Below are 23,030 nucleotides of genomic sequence, written 5' to 3'. Positions count from 1 at the left end.
CCAATGACGTCACGGGGCCACTTTCCGGCCGGTGGCAGAGTCCGGCTGAAGTTGTGGGGGCCGGGGACGCCATGGGGGCCACTGGCGACGCCGAGCAGCCGCGGGGACCCGGCGGGGCAGAGCGGGGCGGCCCCGAGCTGGGAGACGCGGGCGCAGCGGGGCAGCTGGTTCTCACGGTGAGGGCGCCCCCGGGGAGGCCCCGGCCGGGCCTGGGCTCGGGCCGGGCAGGGCCTCGGGCTCCCGGGACCCTGGCCCGCGGGCGAGAGAACGCGGTGGCTGGTGCCGCCGAGGGGGTTGGCGTTGTCGCAGTCCGACGACCTAGCTTCAGATTCTGGTGCCGCCCTCCTAGCTAGGTGACGTGGGCCGGCCCCGTCAAGCCCCTGAGCTCCAGTTTTCTCTTCTCGAAAATGGAGATGATTAGTCCCTGCCTCGTAAAGTTGTGGGGAGGGAAATAAATGCGGATAAAGCGCCCAGCACATCATCTGGCACAGAGTAGGCCCTCGGTAAACACTGGTTCCCTTCTTCCACCCGTTCCTGAAAAGGTGGGGTTTGGGCTTTAGAGCTAGGAAACTTTTCCTCGGTTCCTCTTCCCTGGCAGGACCTTCCAACCACTACCCTCCCCCCCCCCCCCCCCCCCCGCGCCCCAAGGTGGGAGAGACAGTGAAAGCACCTGAGAAGCAGGACTGTCTAGGTTTAACTTAATACCCACCCTCCGCCTCGACCCCAGTGTCACGGACCTCGGTGACATCTGCTCCCTTGGTCCCCACAGAACCCTTGGAACATAATGATAAAGCACCGGCAGGTGCAGCGGAGGGGCCGCCGCTCACAGATGACAACAAGGTAAGGCTGGCCCTGGGTGGGATTTTCCTCCCTGGCACTGGCTTGGGAGGCAGCTTTTGGGTCCCCATTGCACAGGGCTGAAAAGAGATAATGGGCCAGTAGAAAGAGGAGATTCAGATTCTGTAACTCTCTGTGACCTTGAGCAAGTCATTTCCCCTCTGAACTCAAAACAAGGGGGGCACATTGATTAAACAATGCCCAAGGTCTCTAACACTCACTGGCTCTGTGTTTGAAGGCTCCAAAGAGGCAGAATAGCATGGAGAGTAAGACAAATGTGGGGCTAATAGTATCCCTCTCAGGGAAGGGAGAGAGCACAAGGTGAGTCTTTAGGATGCTGGTTATATATGTTTCTTGACCTGAGTAGTGATAAAATGGATGTGCACTAAAACTGTTAAAGTGTATAGACTTTTTCCGTATTAAGTATTATACTTCTGAAACACTTGAAAAATACTGCCCATTTCATAGAGTTATGAGTATGAAATAAAGCCCTGCATCTATATGGTTTGCAAAGAACCTGGACACATAGCTAGTTTTCTGTAAAAGCCATCTGTTATTATTATTAAAGGGGCCTATGTCAATAATTGGCTGGGCAGACTAGGAAAGGATGTTTGGGACATGCCTCCTGACTGTCTCCCTCCTGAATGCAGTTTCACAGATCCTGCCATCTCCATGGATCTCCTCCGAGCTGTCCTACAGCCTAGCATCAATGAGGAGATCCAGACCGTCTTCAACAAGTACATGAAGGTGAGAAGATCACAAAGATAAGAAATGCACAGGAGTAAAGACTCATGGGCAGTCCTTTCCTGCATCACAGTCTCTCTAGTACACACAGATAATCTAAAGTTTTCCAGTTCTGAACCCCTCCTCCCAAGAATGTTTTTCCTCTTTGGGGATAATTTGAATTCCTCTTCTTGTTACCAAATCAAACTTGGGTCTGCTTGCCCACGTGTAGTAAAGCCAATCTACTGACATTGGGTTGTGGTGAAGGAAAGTGCAGCGTTTATCGCAGGGCACCAAGCAAGGAGTCTGGGGACAGCTAGTGCTCAAAACACCCAAACTCCCCAATGGGTTTCAGCAAAGCTTTTTTTGGTTTTGTTTTTTTTTTTTTAAGATTAATTAATTAATTAATTTATCCATTTTTGGCTGCATTGGGTCTTCGTTGCTGTATGCGGGCTTTCTCTAATTGTGGCAAGCCGGGACTACTCTTTGTTGCACTGCGTGGGCTTCTCATTGCAGTGGCTTCTCTTGTTGCAGAGCATAGGCTCTAGGCATGCGGGCTTCGGTAGTTGTGGTTTGCAGGCTCTAGAGCACAGGCTCAGTAGTTGTGGCACATGGGATTAGTTGCTCCATGGCATGTGGGATCTTCCCAGACCAGGGATCAAACCCGTGTCCTCTGCATTGGCAGGTGGATTCTTAACCACTGCGCCACCAGGGAAGTCCCAGCAAAGCATTTTTAAAGGCAAAGTGAGGGAGGGGCATCCCAGGGTATGTGATCAGCTCTTCCACAATTCTCTCATTGGTTGATAGTGAGGTAACGGTGGTGTCACAGGGGTTAAAGTTATTAATCCTTAGGCTCTGGTGGCTGCATGCTCATATTCATCAAGTAGTTAATTTCTTCCCTTTGGTGATGGTTTTAGCACCTGTAAGACAATTCAGGAAATGTGCATCAGATACTATTATCTAGGTACTTCAGGTAGGAGCTAAAGTAGAGGATATGGGGAGGGGTCTGCACCCAGGAAGGCCCCATAGGGTCCTGCTCAGTTATTTTGCCAAGCTGTTGTGAGGATGAAGTGACTTAAGTGTAGTGTGCTCAGCGCTGTGCCTGGAATGCAAGTGTTTTTATTACTTGCTTAATAATATCACCATTGTTAACTATTTAAAATTCTTTTCAAGATCTGTTAATAAACTTCTACATGGCTCTACCTGAATGTCCCATGGATGCTTCATTCCCAGCATATTCAGGACTGAACTCTTGTTTTTCTTCTTAAACCTCCTCCTCTTAAGTTTATTCATTCATTCAAGAAGTATTTACTGAGCACCTACCATAATGCAGGCACTATTTTAGGCACTTAGGGATGTAGCAGTGAACAAAATGGACAGTGTCCTTGTCCTCTTTAAATAAATGTGTGCTTTGTTAGGGAACGCCAGAGAGAAGGGGAAGAGAGTGACCTGTAGCGAACAGGGATGCTATTTCATAGATTGTGGCTAGGAAAGTCCTCTGCTAAGAGGACATTTGAGCAGAGCCCCAAATAAAGTGAGGAAAGGACAAGTCATGCGGATACCTGGAGGGAAAGCAATCCAGGCAGAGGGAACAAGAGCAGAGGACCTGAGGCAGGAGCATGCTTGGCACATTCAAAGCAACAGAGTGGCCAGTGTGGCTGGAGCCAGCAGAGCCAGAAGGTGAGTAGTAGGAGAAGTGACCAGACAGGTAACAGACTCAGCTCAGGCAGAACTTTGAAGCCGTGGTGAGAACTGTGGATGAAAAATATTGTCTGCCATATCAGGAAACAAAGGATGTTGCAGCCATCAAGCTATCACATTACAGCCACCCCGATGTTGAGCCCTGAGGGAACTCAGGATAGAAACAGGATGCCCGCCATCTAGCGGTCAACTGCTGCAGCCACCCCCGACAGTGCACCTTGAGGAGACTCAGGATGAGAAAGCACAGGATACTGGCCCCAGATAGCCAAGGTGCATATCAAAGGAATAATTTCAGTGAGCCTGGACTCTTGCATCTTCCCTTACATAGAAAAGTGATAAATTCCTTAACTTGAGATATCTGGTTTTCTTTATTTAACAGTAATCTTTTGATGTTCCTGGGTCTTTGTTGCAAAAACTCCTATATATCATGGCTCCCCCGCCTTGCCTCTTCAGAGCAGTCTCTCGGAGCTACCTGAGATGTTGTGTCCCCGGCTTAAGTCTTCAGCTTTGTCCGCTAAACAACTTTGTCTGCACAACTTCTAGGTTGTGCCTTTTTTTTTCCAGTCGACAGGACTTTGGGTTTTATTGCAAGTAAACTAGAGGCTTTTGGAGAGTTTTGAGCAGAGTTCATGATGTGAACATTTTTAAAGAGTCACTCTAACAGTTGTATAGAGAATAGACTTCAGGAGGACCAGTTGGAAGGCTTGAGATGATAGGGGCTTGGGTGTTAGCAGTAAAGGTGTTGGGAAAGAGTCAGGTTCTGTATGTGTTTTCAAGGTAGCAACAGGATTTGCCAGTGATTCACATGTGCCAGATAAAAGAAAAAGCGAAGTAAACAACTCCAGAGTTGTTTGCCAGGGCCAGCTATGCAGGTGGAATTGCCGCTGACTTGATGCGAGGAAGATGGCAACAAGCAGGGGAAGTCAGGAGCTCAGTTTTGGACAAGTTCGAATGGGAGCATCATTCACTGAGAAACCAGAGTCCAGTGGCTCTGCCCTCTGTTCCGTCTTCCATATCCAGTAGCTGGGTCCTGTACCTTCCACCCCACCATCTGACCAGCAGGTCCTTATTCCTTGCCTCTGCCTTGGTTCAGGCCTTCATTAGTTCTCATTCAGGCTCCCAGTGTAATCCCTAACCGCCTCTATTCTTTCCTCTTTCAGTCCGCCCTCCATCCAGCTGCCAGTGATCTCTCAAATGTAAACCCAACAGTAGCTCTCCCCTATTTATTTATTATATTTTTTAAGATTTATTTTATTATTTTTTTTTTTTTTTGGCTGCATTGGGTCTTCGTTGCTTTGCGCAGGATTTCTCTAGTTGTGGCGAGAGTTGCAGTGTGCGGGTTTCTCATTGCAGTGGCTTCTCTTATTGTAGAGCACAGTCTCTAGGTGCACGGGCTTCAGTAGCTGCTGCGCATGGGCTCAGTAGTTGTGGTTCACGGGCTCTAGAGCACAGGCTCAATAGTTGTGGCGCACAGGCTTAGTTGTTCTGTGGCGTGTGGGATCTTCCTGGCCCAGGGATCGAACCCGTGTCCCTTTTATTAGCAGGCGGATTCTTAACCACTGCGCCACCTAGGAAGCCCTGAATGTATATCTGTTCACCTGTGAGGGTATTTCTGGGATATAAATTTCTAAAGATGGAATTGGTGGGTAAAGGGGGAAACAATTTTCCCCTCAAGAAAATTTCTCTCCAAAAAGTTTTGTTGTTGTTTGCTTGTTTGGCTCCGTGCCACATGGCAGGATCTTAGTTTCCTGACCAGGGATTGAACCCGTGCCCCCTGCAGTGGAAGCACGGAGTCTTAACCACTGGACCACCAGGGAAGTCCCTCTCTCCGGAAAGTTTGTGTCATTTACATTTCTACCAATAGTGTTTGAGAATTCCCTATGCATGACTGAATTTCATTCTCACATCCAGAAGTAGCTTACGCTCACCCCTATCTATTCGCTGCACTGCCCACCTCACAAGCTGGTTGTAAAATGTAGAGATTATTTTAACTAGCTTTCATTTAGTCAGTAGTCAACATCGAACCACCAGTATTAATCTCTAGTTTTTTGTTTAGAAGTCAAACTCATCTGATCATTTCATTTAATTTTGCCTTTAGAATTTTCCCCCTTAACTCTTGAGGTCTCTAATCCAATGCTTTCACACTCTTCTCCTTGGTTTGATGTTAACAACAAAGGCATATATATAAAATGCTAAATATAAGACGATAGTGCTTCCCCATAGTTGTCTCCCACAGCAGGAGCATGCGTTATAGGTTCCTGAATTTTTCTGTTTGCTAGAGAAAACCAACACTTTCTTCTAGAGACATGGACTCTCATTACAAACGTGTTCCTGGTGTCTTGGTTTGGGGCCTCATATCACCTTGTGCGTTGGTGTTTTCACTCAAGCTCTCCCTCTTACCCAATGGAGGAACCTTCTGCCTTTCCCTTGCCCAGCCAGCTGGGGCTGCTGATACCCTGGGGCCCTGGCCAAGTCTCACCCCTCTCAGCCTACAGATATTTCTTTCAGGTTGGTGAAGTCAGAATTCAGTTAGGCTTTTCTACTCTCTGGGTCTTTTCTGGCCTCCCTGATCTGTTCATCTCAGGCATTGGCATGGGTTTTTTTTCTTCTACAGAAGTAAAACATGTATGTTATAGAAATTGAGAAGATACAGATAAGGAAAAAAAAAAAAAAGAAAACAATCATTCTATCACTGCTTTTACTCTGATGTAGTATATTATTCTTATAGTTCTTTTGTCTGTGTTTGCTTTTTTGCTCTTTTACATAAATAGGCTCATATTATCCCAAACTATTTTATAACTTGCTTCTTTCACTTGACAATATATCATGAATACCTTTTCATGTCAAAAATATATTCTCCTAGGGAATTCCCTGGTGGTCCAGTGGTTAGAACTCTGCTCTTTCACTGCTGAGGTCACAGGTTCAATCCCTGGTCAGGGAACTAAGATCCCACAAGCCACGTGGCACAGCCAGAAAAAAAAAAAAAAGAATAGCTTTATTGCTTTGCCAGAGGAGTTTTATAGCGCCACCATGATGGTTCTCCTCCTCATTTTTTTTTTTTTAATTTATTTTTGGCTGTGTTTGGTCTTTGTTGCTGCGTGCGGGCTTTCTCTAGTTGTGGCAAGTGGGAGCTACTCTTCATTGTGGTGCATGGGCTTCTCAGTGCGGTGGCTTCTCTTGTTGCGGAGCACAGGCTCTAGGTGCATGGGCTCAATAGTTGTGACTCACAGGCTCTAGAGTGCAGTCTCAGTAGTTGTCACACATGGGCTTAGTTGCTCTGCGGCATGTGGGATCTTCCTGATCCAGGGATCGAACCCATGGCCCCTGCATTGGCAGATGGATTCTTAACTACCGCACCACCAGGAAAGTCCCAGCTCTCCTCCTTGAGAGAAGATAGAGTGGGGAAGTAGAGCCTGGGATGTGAATCTGAGTCTGGCTGATCTCAAAACCATGTTCTTAATCACCTTTCCTTCCTTTCTGAGCATAGGAGGAAAGCTTTTGTTTTATATCCTGTTCCCTTCAAGTTGATGCAAATTAGCAGGAATTCTGACCTTGTCTTCTATTGTATTTCTCCCTAGTTCTTCCAGAAGGCAGCACTGAACGTTCGAGACAACGTTGGGGAAGAAGTAGATGCAGAGCAGCTGATCCAGGAGGCCTGTCGGAGCTGCCTGGAGCAGGTGAGATCGAAGAGGAAAAGAGACGTACGCACAAAGTTTAGCCCTCAGGGCTCAGCGAAGAAATGCAGTCCCATCATCAGTGGTATTTGGAGGGATTCCCGGCGAGCTACTTACATCTAGATAGGGCTTGGCACTTTGCTGACAGAAGGAAAGGGAGGTAGCTACTAGATGCCAAGTACTATAGTGGATGTTTCACCTGCATTAGTTCATTTACATCTCATAAGAAACCTGTACAGAAGGCATGTTTCAATCCCTAGTTTACAGATGAAGAAATTGAGGCTTGGAACAAGCGGGAGGTAGAGTAGCTAAGGTCTAGCTTGCCTCTGCAAGTGCTTGGTGACTTGATCCTTCAAGTAATCGCAGCCCCTTTTGGTATCACAAGAACTATCACCCTTTCTGCCTCCCTGCCTCCCAAGGTGTGGTCAGGAGGCATGACATCAGGTCTAGAAATGGCTGCGTTCTCAAGATAGTAGTGAACCTGTTTGCATGTGTCAGCTGCTGTTATTAATAGGAGTTGTCAGCATCACCCAGATTCTGTGCTTAACTGTGAAACCATTAGCTGTCAGAGATCGAAATTTCTTCATAACCATAGCCACGAGGGCAGGCTTGAGTTCAGTCCTGTGAGGGTAATTACCCTGAGATAGGAGAACAACATCTTCTAGGAGGCTGGCTGACTAGCTACTCAGGCACAGCCTCAGAAATGAGCAAGACCAGGGCCTAGACCTCAGCTCTGAAAAAGCAGAACTCCATCCTGTCAGGGCAGTGAAAGCTGATCTGGTTCTCATAGACCTTTTTTTTTCTTTTTTAATACATCTTTATTGAAGTGTAATTGCTTTACAGTGTTGTGCTAGTTTCTGCTGTACAACAGAGTGAATCAGCTGTATGTGTATATATATCCCCATATCTCCTCCCTCTTGAACCTCCCTCCCACCCTCTTATAGACTATTAAATTTAAGCTAACCAGATTCATGAGAGACCATTTCATTAACTCACCCCGGGACTGTAATATGTTGTAATCAGTTGTGACAAGTGCTGATAATAAAACTTGGCAGTTTGCTAGCACTAATCTTATAAGTATGAGCTGATCAAGATTAAATTGATAAAACCTTCCCTCTCATGAAATGCTTTCTTGAATTTATGTCTTCACGTAATACGCATTGAGGGCCTACTATGTGCCAGGCCCCCGCAGTGCTGTGCAATATGAACGTAGTCCTTGCCCCCAGAGCCTCGACATTACTCCAGTAATCGTACAATAGGTCTATAATCACAAACTGTTATCAGTGCTATAAGCATAGGAGGCCATGAGGGAGTGCGCTAGAGGGTGCCGAGTCCAGGGGCAGGGGGGAGACAGAAAGAAGCCAGCGCTGTCGGTTTTCGGTTTTCGGAGATTGGAGAGGACGGCAGAGCACTGCAAACCAAGTTATAGGTGTGGAATTTTAAGCAGAAGCGCTACCTAATGAAATTTGCATTTTCACGATCACTCTGGCTACTTTGAGGAGATTGGCTTGGGAATCTGCCATGGAGATTGAAAGGGAAATTTATGAGACTGTCCAGGAGTCCCAGTGGAAGGTGAAGATGGAGTTAACATGAATTGGGCATAACCTGCACTCCCTGAATGTTCATACCTTTCCACACCCCTGAATGTTCATACCTTTCCCCACGTCCACCTTCTAGAGTTCTCCCTAATGGAACAGAAGGTTATGTGGTCAGAACACATGGACTCAGAGCACAGAAAGGTAGAAAGCCCGAAGTCTAACTTAAAACCAGACAAATCAAGAAATTTGGGGGAATTCCCTGGTGGTCCAGTGGTTAAGACTCCATGCTTCTTTCACTGCCAAGGGCCCAGCTTCAATCCCTGGTCGGGGAACTAAAATCCCACAAGCCACAAGGCATGGCCAAAAAAAAAAGAAAAAGAAATTTTGAACAAATCTTTTAACCTTTCTGATGCTCAGTTTCCTCCTTTCTAATTTTTGGAATAAGATCACTGTTGTGCTGTGAGGATTCAATGCCATAATGCACGTAAACCCCCAGCACAGCATGGCTACATACAGGGCGTGCTGGATGCTGAGTACGTGTTGGGGACATTCATAGTGTGATGCACGTTGCTGCCTCACAGCAGAGCCTCACTTTCAGGATCTTTAGAAGCTCTTTGGGGTCCCTCTGTCTAAACTGCATGCAGAACTTCTTGTTACAGTAAAAGATTCTTCAGACTGGACATGATGCAATCAGACTAGATGGTTTCTTGGTTTTAGTGGGATTAAGACTTGATTGGCTTGTTTTCACCTTTCATACCACATCTTGCCCATCTCAGTGGTGTTTCCTAATCTCCTTCGCTACCTCTTACAGCTGTTTCTTAGGGAGAAATGGCTGATCTTATCTATGGCCCATGGCCTTGGGGTTTTTGTTTGCTTGATTTTGTTTTACGGGGTAGTTGTTTTTATTTCTTCATTTTATTTACTCAAGTAGTACACATTTGCTAAGAAAAATGTGGCATAGTGGCTGGGAATGCAAGTTTTCTCTTGATTCTGACTGCGCAGATGTGAGTCCTGGCTTCAGCACTGACTGGCTATGGGACCTTAGGCAAGTTGCCTCACCTCACTAAACCTCAGATTTCTCATCTGCAAAGTGGAGATAGAGGTTCTGCCTCATAGCATTGCTGTGAGAATTAAATGTGGCAATACTCTTAAAGCATTCAGATCAATCACAAAGACTCAATAAATGTTACCTGCTGCTGATGTTATATTAAAATTAGAAAATATAAATTGCAAAGAAGAAAATTAAAATTTCTCATAATGTTATTGCCAACAATAACTTCTATTAACATTTTAATGTGTTTCCTTTTTTTCCCTATGTATGTTTATACACATATGTTCATTCACTGGGGCCCTGAGAGTACAATGGAGAACGAAAACAGACCACCCTTGAACACACAGTCCCCTTCAGAGGCCACACTGTTTCTCTGTTCCCTTTTACAGCCAGACTTTGGAAAAGGTTGCTATCCCTGACTCTGCTTTGCTACCTCTCGTTCATTCCACTAATTCTTTCATTTGTTTTTTCTGTCCCCCACCCCCAGCAGCACCACACAGCTGATTGAACCAGGGCCCTCGGTAGTAACCACTGGACCAGCAGCGAATTCCCTGATTTGGGGGGGTTGGGTTTGGTTTGGTTCGTTTTCTTTGATTTTTTTTCTTTTGTTTTGTTTATTCCATTCATTCTTTCACTCACTTTGTTTTGACTTCAGTCCCCCTAGTTCACTGAAACCCCTCTTGTGTCAGGGTCACCAGTAGCTTCCATGTTGCTCAGCTTACTCAGCTTCTTGGTGGCGTTTGTTGCAGTGGATCATGTTTCTTGGAGCCCTCCTCTCTTGGCTCCAGTGCCTTGACTTTGCACCAGCCTCATCGGTCACTGCTCCCCACTTTCCTCAGCCAGCTCTTCTCTACCGCTCACTGTTGACACACTCCCAAGTTCATTCCCAGACCTGCCAACTTAAAGAAAAACGCACAACATAAGAGTTGTGAGTTTTAAGTTTTATTCAGGGACTTACTGAGGACTATACCCGGAGACAGCCTCTCAGAGGCTCTGACGGGACTGCTCTGAAGAGGTAGGGAGAAGCCTGTTTATATATGATGGGAGGTGGGGGGCTGCAGTCAAGCATAGGTCTTGGCAAAAGATTACTGCTAATCACAAAGAACGGTGTGGGGTGGGGGGAGGGAGGCGGCTGTCTACTTGCAGTGGGTTACAACTTCACCCTTGTAGAGCTGAGTGGTGAACAAGGCTCTTTGTTTTGCTTTCTTCACAAATCCCATCTCTTCTGTGGCTCCCTCTCGTTCTAGGTGATTTCATCTAGTCCTGAAGCTTTGAAGCCAATTTAACTGTTAATGATTTCCAAACATATATCTCAGCCCTGAGCTACTTCTCCTCTTGCCTTCCTCCACTCCATCCTTACAGCAGCCAGACCCATCTTTTTAAAGATGAATCAGATTGTGTCACTCTCCTCTTTAAAACCTTCTAGTGACTTCCCGTTGCTGGCAGAATAAACCCCAATGCCTTACGTGACCCACAGAGCCCTACCTAGACCACTCCTGCATATTTCTTTATCTCATCCCACCTCCCCCTCATTGACCACATTCTCGCTGTACTGGAATCCTTTCTGCTTCTCCAGCGCACTAAGCTCAGGGCCTTTGTGCTTGCTCTTCTCACTGCCTGGCATGCTCTACCCTTAACTCTTTACAAAGCTGGTTCCTTCTTTTCTTTAGATTTAGCTTAAATAGCACCTCATCAGAGAGGCCTTCTTTGGCCACACCATCTAAAGTAGCACCCCACCCCACCCCTGCGTGCTATCTCACTCCCTCCCTACCTTCAGTTAATCTCTTTCACCTTACTTGTTTTTTCCACCATTTATTTCTATCCAAAATTATTAATAGTTCACCTGTTTATTTTCTACCTCCCTCCCACCCCCAACCCCTGCTAAAATCTTGAGCTTTACAAGAGTTGAGTCCTGATCTTGTTTACCACTCTATTCCCAGACCTAGAATATGACTCTTAATATGTGTGCATTGTTTATTGAGTGATTGAGTGAATGAATGAACACGGCAAATGAACAGGCAGGGTTCCTGCTCTCATAGAACCTACAGTCTAGTTAGGCAGACAGGTCTGAATTAAATTACCACACAGATGTGTGCAAAATTACACACTGAGATATGAACAGGGACAGAGTTTGGAGGAGAGTTCAATTTTGGACTTAGCAAATTTGAGACATCCACACATAGACATGGGACAGACCAATATATAAATCTGGAACTCAAAGGAGAGGCTACTGCTGAAGGCAGAAAATTATGGAGTCATCAGTTGATGGCTGTTAACTGAAGCCATGAGCGTAAATGAGAACAGACGGAATCTCTAATGAAAAGAACCGGATTGAGAAGAATGAGCCAGCAAAGAAGGCTAAGAAAGTGTGGCCAGAGAAGTAGGAGGAGAACCAGGGAGTGTGGCCACAGGAGCCAGTAAAAGACTGTTTCCGGAAGGAGAGAGCACTCAGGACTGTCGAATGCTGCTCCAGGAGACCATGTGATCCCGATTCTTCAAAGGCCTGCAAGGCCCTGCCAGCCTCCCCATGCTTCTCACTCTCCACTCTCTCCTTCGCCCTTACTCAGAGGCCATCTTCTTCTTCTTCAAATGAGCCACGTCTGTTCCCACTTCAGGGCTTTTGCACTCCTTCCTGCAGCGGAAACGCACTTCTCCTCAACCTTATCTGTACGTGGCTCCTTCTCCTCACATCTCAGCCTAGAGGCTTCCTTCTCAGCAGGCCTTCCCTGGTCACCCACTCGAAGTAGTCCTCCCCTCTGGTGATTCTCTGTCACATCTGCCTAGCTAGGGTTTTTTCCTTCTCAGAGAAGAATTCATGATCCAAAATCACCTTGTTTTTATGTTTGCTTGCTTATCTTCCCGATCACCCACAGAATATGAGCTCCACGGGATCAGGGCCCTTGCTTGTGCTGTTTACTGCTGTCTCCAGCACTTGTGTACTAGGCACTCATTATTTATTAAATGAAAGACAGCAGCTTACTGAGGAATATGTTTAATATCTGCATTTACTTAGAAAAAATATACAGCATATGTTTACATGGAAAAAAGCAAGGAAGAATTTACATTGAAATGTTAATAGTATCCTGTGGGTACTGAGGTTTCAGATTTGATTTTTTTTTAATTTTGCGTATTTACATTTTTCTAATTTTTCAGCAATGATCATTAACTATTCAAGTTTTTAAAAAAAGATATCTAGGGTCTTCCCTGGTGGCGCAGTGGTTAAGACTCCACACTCGCAATGCTCGGGGCCGGAATTCGATTCCTGGTCAGGGAACTAGATCCCACATGCATGCCACAACTAAGATCCGGCGCAAGCAAAATTAAATTTTTTTAAAATGTTTTAATTAAAAAAAAAAGATATCTATTTGTGTGCATATCTCAGGGTCCCATTGTACTGACTATGAAAGAGTTTTAACCCCGTTTGAAGTTATATCTATAAAAATGGGGGCAGAGAGGCTTATCCACCATAAGAGTGACTTTTAACACTTGGTCTTGTCCCTTCAGGCTAAACTACTGTTTTCAGATGGAGAAAAAGTAGTACCCAGATTGACCCATGAGCTTCCAGGAATAAAGGTCAGAGTCACTGTGTCCTAGGGTCTTGGAGGGGGAGACCGATCAGACTGGGAGGCAGGTGAACTCTGTGGTCTGGGGAGGCTCCACAGACCACCCATTTGTGGGATCAGGTCTAAATAGCATCATGCCTGCTGATGCTATTTAGACCTGGTCCCGCACATAGGGGCTCAGGGATGGGCTAGAGGGTGTGGTCCAGGGGCTCTGTCTCCTGCAGCCCTAGGGCACCTGCAGTTCCCAGGCACTGGCCTCCTACTGACTCCTTTCCCTTCTCCCTCAGCGTGGCCGGCAGGCAGAAGAGGAGTGTGCCCACCGAGGAAGCCCCATTCCCAAAAAGGTAAGCCATTTCCTCATTCTGGCTGGGAAAAGGCCCTGCAGCTCCTGAAGGGGGTGGACTTCCTCAGTGCACCTTTGGGCCTTTCTAGCATGAGAGGCATGAGCCCTGGAAACAGTCAACCTCCCTGTTCACTCTCAAGCATCATGTGGTCTTGTTGGGAAACAGAGTGACCCTGGACCTGCCAGTGGGGTGGGGGTTTCCCACAGGGTCAGGCCTCTGACAGCTGTTCTTTGTGGCAGAGGAAGGGACGGCCTCCGGGACACATCCTGTCAAATGACCGGGCAGCCGCAGGCATGGTGTGAGTAGGGGCCAACAGAGCCAAAGGGACGAGCAGGGAGGGAGTGGGCCTGGAGGAAAAGAGGCCAGAGTTCCCTGCCTGGTGAAATCAGATCCATCTGTGCAGGTCCCCATGGAGGAGCGTTCTCTGGTCTGAGAGGCGGGGAAAGGGGCAGTGAGGAGGAGGCTGTCATATCCTGTTTTTACCCCAGGACAGTTCAGCACAGCTTCATTATAACACCAGGGTTTCTTTATTGGTAGTGTGAACTGAATGTTTGTAATATGCCATAACTGGTCTAAACCCCTTATGTATACTTTACCTTTTAATCCTTACAACCACCCTCTAATGAAGGTATAATTGATTTTGTAGATAAGGAAACAGACTCAGAATTACTTGCCCAAAGTCAGACAGCTAATAAAGGGCAAAACTGTACTACACTGCCTCAAGGATGGTCATTTTCAAAGATTTTTGAAGCAACAGAATCTTTTTTTCAAGGAGAACTTTACGTGGAAGCCAAATATGTAAAACAGACAAAGCCACACTGGTCTGGGAGTTCCCTGGTTGCCTAGTAGTTAGGATTCCAGGCTTTCACTGCCCGGGTTCAACCCCTGGTCAGGGAACTGAGATCCCACAAGCCGCACAGCGTTGCAGGGGGCAGGCAGGGAAGCCACACTGGTCTGGTTAAGAAAGATGGAGATAGTTTGAAACCACAGACTTCGGAGATGGACTAGTGTAATCTTCATGCCTTAGATTGTCCCCTGCCAGAAGCAAGTTCATTCCTCACTAACACAAGATAGGGAGTTGCAGCTGTTGTCTCCTTCTGCCAGATGAGAAAACTACAGCCCAGAGAGGTTCCTGGACTTGCCCACACAGCTAGGTGACATCAGAGCGAGTCCTAGAACGGCTTCTAGTCCCTGTGCTTTTTCCCCTTTGCACCTTCTCTAATGGGCACCAGGAAGCAGTCTACCCAGGGCTGGAGTGAGAGTGTACAAGGAGTTCCCACCAGCAGAGGCAACCTTTCTAGACCTGATTTTGGAGAATTCACCTTTCTTCTTTCCCTCTAATCAGATGGAAGCCAAAATCCTGTGAACCAATTCGCCGGGAAGGCCCTAAGGTATGATTATGTGAGCATGGCACTGACCGCTGTCCCAGGGAGACCCAATCCAGGCTCTGGGTTCCACCTTGAGGGAAAGGGGCTGGGGGTGGCGAAGGACATGTGCACGCCATTCCAGAGCCACTTTCACCTCCTGCCCCACCTCCCAACTTCAGCCTTCCAGAAAGATCCCAAGTAGGGATTGAAATTATGGGCAAAACAGAGTGAGGACTTGGTCTTTGCTGAAGCCTTCTCCTGTAAAAGCTAGTTATCACTAATGTTTATCCAGTACTGAATATGTCATAGGCACTGCCCTAAATCTTTTGTATGGATTCCCTCATTTAATCTTTATAATAACCTTATGAGGTAGATTCTGTTACCCTTCTTCAGGAGCTCTCTTTCCTAGTGGGTAGAAATTATCTTATTTATCTGGTTATCTTATACACTTGATACACTTGAAGATACTAAGGACCACAGAGTTGCCCAAAGTCACGTACTGCATAAGTGGCAGAACCGAGCGTCAAATCCAACCAAGGTCCATGGACATCAGTCTGTACTCTTAACTGTTGGACTCTATTGCCTTCAGAACAGTTGTTTGCAAGCTTTTTTAAGAGTAGAATCCTTTTTTCAACTAAAATCATACATGGAAGCCCGGTAAGGTAGGTGAAAGCTCCACTGTCCAGGTTGAGGGTGTGACCAGTAGAAACGGTCCACCCCTTATTGCACTAGCCCTCTGCTTCCACCAGTGACCATGCCTTTCTTCTTCAACTCTGCTCCCTTAGAGCCTCCTAGACCTTTCTTTTTCTCTCCAAACACCACTTCTCTCTCCCTGGTGAGTCCTTCCTCAGCAGTGACCTGTACAAGTGGGCGTTCCCCAGAACCTCTCCATTGTCCACTTCTCCACCGAAAGTTTCTCTCTGCATGGTCTAAAGCAGCCACTCTTCTGGTTTCGGGGACCTGTATGTGCTGAAGTTGCCTTACCTCTTTCTTTGTCCCACACCTCTCTCTCTAATTTAAAACTTCTACATACTACTGTCTGCTAGGGTTCTCGGCCTGGAATCTCCATAGAATTTCAAACTCAGCGTATCCAAAATTGGAATCAGAATCTTTCCCCCAGACCTACTTCGACCTTATCTACTTGAGTCACCTTTGCCTCTCCCTTTCCTTCCTCTCCCGACATCCAGTCAAGTCCCGGATGATTCTACCTCCTAAATACATGTATCACGGTTCCTATTCTCACTTCTTCATCCTACTGCTGTCCTAACTCTGGCCTGCATCTTTCAAAACTGCTGTAATTACAACTACCTCTAAGATGCTCGCCCAGCCTGTAGTCTCGCCACTTCACACCCGTTAACCACATTGCAGAAGAGCGAACTATCTTGAGCGCAAACCTGGGTCTCTCTGTCTAGAGGCCTTCAGTGACTCCCTGTCGCCTACAGAATGAACAGAATGAAAAGCCATCCACATAGTGTGCGAGGGCCCCCAGCCCCTCTCTGCTTCCCTCTCCAGCCTCATCAGTGGGCACTCCCTAATTTGCTCAGTCTCTTTCAGCAACACAATTGCTGCAGTTTCCCCAACAAGCCAACCCAACTCTCACCTGCCTTTGTTCATGCTGCCCCTCCTTCCTCCCCTCTGCCTTGTCCAACTTGTGCTCTCCCTTTCAGAACCAACTTCGGAATTACCCCCTCAAGGAAGCCATCCTGTTACCGTCCCTTTGGCTCCCATAATGCCTTGCATTCATCTGTGTCACTGCCCATCTCATGATGGTATCATTATCTGTACATATGTCTGTGGCTCCCTGGAGAACAGAGACTACCTCCAATTCATTCCTTTGCTCCCCACCCCCACCCCCACCCCCATATGTAGCAGAGGGCCTAGCATATTAAAAGTACTGTACTCAGTTTCTTGAATCAGCTGTTGGATGAATAATGGACAAGGGTGGTGGTAGGAGAGGGCCAGGGAGGAGTGTTTCTGTCCTGCCCACCAGATAAGCCTCAGCCTCACCAGCCTCTCTGTTTTTTTGCACAGTGGGACCCAGCTCGGCTGAATGAATCTACCACCTTTGTGTTGGGATCTCGAGCCAACAAGTAAGTCTGAAGCATTTTGGTGCTGAGGGAGTGGGGAGCTCACGGGTCCACCACTAGATCCGCAACTGCTGGGATCCTTACCACTCATCTGTTACTTTGCAGGGCCCTTGGGATGGGGGGCACCAGAGGGAGAATCTACATCAAGCACCCACATCTCTTTAAGGTAGGTGAGTGCTGGGAGTCAGGCAGACCAGTGCAGTGGAGGAGGTGGCACTGGGAACTCTCGATGGCACAGAGAACCATGGAGTAAACACTGATTGCAGAGGCAGGACATCTGGGTTCTAGTTGCCTCTCTGCCTTTAACCTTTACCTTTTATAATTTACTCAACACCTCTGTGCTGCAGTAACAACAGCTACTTTCCTCGTATGTTCATTGTTTACCAAGCACGGTTTTAAGTGCTACACTTACATTATCTCTTGGAGTTGTCCTTTGAGATATAGGTATTGTTATCCTTATTTTACAAATTAAAATAAAACAAAAACAAAGACTGAGGAAGGCTAAGTGACTTGCCCAGAATTACTCAGCTAGTAAGTGGTAAGTCAGGATTCTGTCTTCTGCAAAGCCTGAGATCTTAACCACTACTATATTCAGTTGTCTATAAGATGAAGAGATCGGAGCAAGGCAGCGGTTCTAACCTTTTTCAAAGAGGGGACTCCTCTCCTGAGCTATGCTTCGGTCTCCACTGTTTGAGAAAATCATGGGTGGGGGCATGAATTCACCCTCTTAAATGAATTTGTATTTTATCAGTCACAAGAGCATCCACATATTTTAGAAAAAAGGTAATGTACATGTGTTCGAGTTATATTTTTTGGCACCTATGCTCAAGACTTGGTGCCCCTTGTCAGAATTGCACAGCTTCTTGGGGTCCCAGAATCATGGGCTCTGTCTCCTACATTCGGTGCAAGTTCAAGTTCTTCAAAGGACACACCTACTTCCTCTATTTTTTCAGTCTTACATTTGGGGATTCCCAACACCTAGACAGTTTGGCCTGCTTGCTGCTACTTCATTTTCCTCTCTTAGTGTCTTCAGTCCTGCTGTTCTCTTTGATGACCTTCCTCCCCTACCCTTTTCTCCACCTAACTGTTCTGTAAGATCTGCCTCTTCCAAGACCCTTGCTTGTATCATCCACCAGATGGCTGTGCTCTCAGATCTACTTCCAGTTCCTGTTGCACAATGGCTAAGAGTATCATTTCCTTCCTGGTTCCATTACTTACTAGCTGTGTGACCTTGGACAAGTGGCTTCACATTTCTGAGCCTGTTTTGTCTTCTATAAAATGAGAATGGAGGCGGCAGGGAGGGCGGCCGCGGGGCGGCGGGGGCGGGAGAAAAAAAAAAAAAAAGAAAGAAAAAAAAAAAATGAGAATGATGCAGACTAGCCTTTTAGGGTTGGTAGAATTCAGAGAGAAAGCAGTAAAATATAGTCATTTTGAGTAATAACTTTAAATGGAGTATAAGCTATAAAAATATTGAATCATTATGTTGTACACTTGAAACTAATATAATACTATAAATCAACTGTACTTCAAAAAAAAGACAAAAAAAACCCGACTTCCTCTATTAAAAAAAAGCGAGAGAGAAAGCCCAGTAAAGTTCCCAGACAGTGCCTGGCATAGCAAGGGCTCAATAAATGGTCATCATTACCAGCATACATTCCCGATTCTTAGACCCATCATCTGTTTTAATTTTTTTTTTTTTTTTTTTACTTTTTTAGACCCATCATCTGTAATAAACTCCCAGCCCATACCGGCATTGCCAGTGGATGCTATCTCTCATTTTAATCTTTCCAGGCTAATAAGTAGAGGGAAAATATTTTTGTTGTTTTAATTCTTTATTAGTGATAATAAGCATCTTTTCATCCATTTAGAGTCTATTTGTGCTTCTTCTGTAAACTGCCTATTCTATCTTTTGCCCATTTTTCTGTCCTTCTAAAGGCGTTATTCAAATTTTCTTTTCCTTTTTAACTTTTTTAAATTATAGAAATAATACATAAACCCATTCTTATTTTAAAAAGATTCAAACAATACACTAAAGCTAATAGGGAGCAAAACACAAAGTTCCCCTTCACCCTTGACTCTGACTTTCCTCCCCTAAAGGTCACCTCCAGCAGCATGGTAGCATCCTTCAGTCTCCTGTCTTTGCATGAATGTGAGTGTGTGTTTGTGTGTGTCCTTGTCCTTTAGTGATATTTTGTTTATGTTATTGGGTTCATACTATATATATTGTTCTGACTTTTTTTCACCCCAAAATCCATTCATTCATTGAGCAAATATTTATTGAGTGTTGAGCATTCTCAAACTGCCAGAGATACAGCAGTGGACAAAACAGACACACACAACTCCTTGCCCTCGTAGAGCTTACATTCTAAGGCAGCGCGAGCTATGGCCTGTGAGCCAAATCCAACCTGTAGCCTGTTTTTGTCCAGCTCAGGACATTTTTAAAGGGTGATTTTGTTAAAAAAAGAAAATGAAGATTATGTGACAAAGATGTATTTGGCCAGCAAAGCCTAAAATATCAATATTTACAGAAAAAGTATATTGTAAACAGTGCTGCACCAAACATCCTTGTGTACATATGTGGATGAATCCAAAGGATAAATCCCTGGAAATGAGATTGCTGGGTCAGAAAGTACACACTTTTAAGTTTTTGATTTTTATATTACTTGGGAAGTGAACTAATTAATTTAATTATTTAAATCTGTGGTAACCATACAGCTTTCCCAGTTTGGTCTCCATTTCAAATGACCTGCCTATTTTATAAAACCTGCCTTTATTGAGCACTTATCTGTCATGCACTATACTTACCACCTTTTATGCACTATCTCCTTTATTCTTAAGAACAACCCTATAAGATAAGCATTAATACTCTGTTTTACAAATGAAGAAACTGAGCCTCAAGGAAATCACTGCCTATGTTTACACCACCTAATAAGTAGCAGAAACCAGAATTTCTGAACCAAGTTCTTGTCTTTTCTTTTCTTTTTCTTTTTCTTTTTTTTTTTAACCTGCCACCCCCTAAAAGCCCACCAGGCGAGACTGGCCACCCTCGCATGCTCACTTGCAACCTTCCCCACCACATGCATTCCCTGTGGGCTGAGCTCTGAACCCCACAACTGAGTTCTTAAGCCCAGTGCTGTTCTGCCTCCTCCAGGGCATGAAGTGTCCTGATTTTTGTTTTAGAAAATTTGGTCACCATAATAGTCATATGTGTTGTAAGCCACCTCAGGTCATTTCTTAAAAGAGGAATACAGCTCTAAAATAATAGTCACCAGTCTGACCAGTTGCCAGAAGTGCTGGGTTTTGAGAAAGGAAGGGGGGAGTTCCTTGGTGGTCTAGTGGTTAGGACTTACTGCTTTCACTGCCATGGCCCAGGTTGAATCCCTGGTTGGGGAACTGAGATCTGCAAGTTGCGTGGCGTGGCCAAAATTTAAACATTTTTAAAAAATTTAGGACTTCCCTGGTGATCCAGTGGTGTTAAGATCCGCACTTCCAATCAGGGGGCTTGCGTTCGATCCCTGGTCAGGAAACTAAGATACCACATGCCACGCATTGCAGCCAGAAAAAAAAAAAAAAAAACTTTAAATTTTGAAAAAAGGAAGGGGGCAGGAATGAGAAGTGTATTAAACCTCCGGGAATTGAGTCCCATACCCTGGTCTCCTGGGCTTGGCCCTGCTTGCTCTGAAGAGGTTGGTGAGCGCTCTACATCCACCAGGCTAGGATGAGGTCTCGTTGCTAAGAACTGCTCAAGGGCCAAGAGTATGCCCTGGACCGAATGAGAAAAGCCCATCACACCAGGCTAACATCTTCCCCTGTGACTTCATCCCTCACAGTATGCAGCTGACCCCCAGGACAAGCACTGGCTGGCTGAGCAGCATCACATGCGGGCAACCGGGGGGAAGATGGTGAGTATTGTTCGCATGTGCCACCACCAGAGGCCCACCCTGCCCAGGGACCAGGGCTGTTGGTGGCAGCTTACCTCCAAATCTGAGAGACTCCACACCCAACAGATGAGAGAAAGGAGACTTGTAAGAGTAGAGAGGGTCGATTCCTTCATGCTGAAGACCAGACTGTAGTCCCTGGCTTCCCTCCCGTCCCCAGGTTTCCCACACACCTCCCCCTCCCACAGCACCCTCATACGTAGATCATATTAGCTATACGTAAGAATGGCAGGTACAGGACACACTGAACAGTGCTTTCCCGTCATGTGCTGCCCATTGACAGATTTCACTCCTCCATCGCAACTCTTCCACCAGATGCAGCTATGGAATCTCTTCTCAACACGGTGCTCCAGGCAGCACCCACTATCAGAAGAAATTAGCACATGCAGTGAAACTTGTTTGCCACACCTGGCAGCCCCTTCCAGAAACACTTCTACCTAAAGACCTCTCAGCTCAAATCAAGCAACAACCTTAAGAAAATCATCGTTGCATGTGTTCTAAAACTATTGTGGAAGGCTTCCTAGGTGGCGCAGTGGTTAAGAATCTGCCTGCCAATGCAGAGAACACGGGTTCAATCCCAGCTCCAGGAAGATCCCACATGCCGCGGAGCAACTAAGCCCGTGCGCCAAAAAATAAAATAAAATAAAATTATTGTGGAGGGATTTATCATACATGCACTGTCACCCACCTGAAGACTCACCTAGTCCCACCACTGGCACTGCTCCTATTAGAATCCAACGGCCTTGCAAACCAGTGTGCCATCTCCTTTCTGGCAACGAAAGCTAGCTTTTTTTAATTTTCTACTATATTTATGCTACACTCTCAAAAAAGACTTCAGGAAGCTTACCATTGACACATAACATAAATAAGAAATAGGGAAAAAAGGAAAGGCAGGATCTAAAATTAAGCCACAAGCAAGACTAGTTTTAAAAAAGGTATTTTTTTTTTTTTTTTTTTTTTTTTTAAAAAAAGGTATTTTTTTAATTGCCAGCCTGGGAGACCAGTGTACGACTATAGGTTTTCAGCTCCAGGTCCCACTCAAGGACACCTGATCTGTTACATAGTTCACAGTACCCCTAAGATGAAGACAGTCAAATGACTCAAGGGACACACAGTTATTCCTGCCCCTAAGACTGGAAAGAAATGTCTCTCGCAGAAGACTTTCTCATTTGATTAACAGCATCCCCCACGTGGTAAGCTCACAAGAGGGCTCTCTCCTTCTGTAGACTGTGGCATCATGCCAAGGCAGCTTTGCAGGCCCCCAGGCAACACAGCCCAGTTACTGGACAGCAGTGCGGTTTATCATGTTTTCCCTTTAGCCACGAAGTTCAAAACCAAATTATCCTAGTTGCAGAATTCTTATTTCCTGTTTCCATGTGTATCTTGCTAGCTCTCTGACCGTTTCATTTTAAGCTACTTCAGGGTCCCTTTTTAAAAGAGACAGCAGCTATAAATAAATTAGTCATCATTCCCCACTCTCCCACCCATCAAGTTTCCACTTGCGTGAAGGATTTTCTCAAAGAACTATTCCCCGGTCTCTCCCTACTTACTCTCCCTTGCTAAATTACGTATATAAACTATAACTGCACGCCCGCCCCCCCAGCCTTTACATTAAGCAGATGTTTAATAAAGTGTTAATCGAGTTGGACTGAAATGACTCAGAGGCAATGATGACTCTCCTTTGCTCCTGCCCCAGGCCTACCTCCTCATTGAGGAGGATATTCGGGACCTCGCTGCCAGCGATGACTACAGGTAAAACCAGTAGTCTCTACCCTCCCCTCACCCCTGGGATGAGCCTGGACCTACCATCCTCCCTTGCTCCAACTCTCCTCCTTGATGTCTGTTCCAGAGGATGCTTGGACCTGAAGTTAGAGGAACTGAAATCCTTTGTCCTGCCCTCCTGGATGGTTGAGAAGATGCGGAAGTACATGGAGACCCTCCGGACAGAGAATGAGCATCGTGCTGTCGAAGCGCCTCCGCAGACCTGAATCCAGGTCCCCTGGCTACACTTGGCAGCCCTCCTCCAAGGCCGTCTTACCCACATGGCTGAGGCCACTGCTGGGACTGCTCCTAGATGGATCTCAGCAGCATTAAAGCTGTGCCTGGGCTAGTTTTAGTGACTCACTGCAGAGCACCCCCAGACTGGCATGTGGTTCTATATTTGTAAAGTTATTGGGATAAGAAGCAATTAAACAGTTTGTAATAAA

At 45.9% G+C, this 23,030-nt stretch overlaps 1 protein-coding gene across 1 annotated transcript; it reads left to right on the top strand.

Moving 5' to 3' along the window:
• The first annotated feature begins 16 nt into the window (after window positions 1-16).
• On the top strand, window positions 17-23,030 carry DNTTIP1 (deoxynucleotidyltransferase terminal interacting protein 1). The gene is made up of 13 exons (XM_057702576.1): window positions 17-176; window positions 770-840; window positions 1,488-1,584; window positions 6,840-6,938; window positions 13,029-13,097; window positions 13,375-13,431; window positions 13,671-13,729; window positions 14,777-14,822; window positions 16,830-16,888; window positions 16,991-17,051; window positions 20,716-20,787; window positions 22,520-22,575; window positions 22,673-23,030. Exons 1-13 carry the CDS (start codon window positions 72-74, stop codon window positions 22,809-22,811), a joined length of 990 nt encoding a protein of 329 aa, XP_057558559.1. The 5' UTR covers window positions 17-71; the 3' UTR covers window positions 22,812-23,030.

This window comes from Hippopotamus amphibius, chromosome 12, assembly GCF_030028045.1.
Source record: "Hippopotamus amphibius kiboko isolate mHipAmp2 chromosome 12, mHipAmp2.hap2, whole genome shotgun sequence".
Taxonomy (NCBI): Eukaryota; Metazoa; Chordata; class Mammalia; order Artiodactyla; family Hippopotamidae; genus Hippopotamus; species Hippopotamus amphibius.
The sequence above is the reverse complement of the archived record's forward strand: the minus strand, read 5'-3'. Positions and strand labels throughout refer to the sequence as shown.

Excerpts from the sequence above, each read along its gene's own strand:
- DNTTIP1 (XM_057702576.1), top strand. The coding sequence starts at position 72 with ATGGGGGCCACTGGCGACGCCGAGCAGCCGCGGGGACCCGGCGGGGCA. Across the intron at positions 1,585-6,839 it reads TCTTCAACAAGTACATGAAG|TTCTTCCAGAAGGCAGCACT; the intron begins GTGAGAAGATCA and ends ATTTCTCCCTAG. Across the intron at positions 16,889-16,990 it reads TTGGGATCTCGAGCCAACAA|GGCCCTTGGGATGGGGGGCA; the intron begins GTAAGTCTGAAG and ends GTTACTTTGCAG.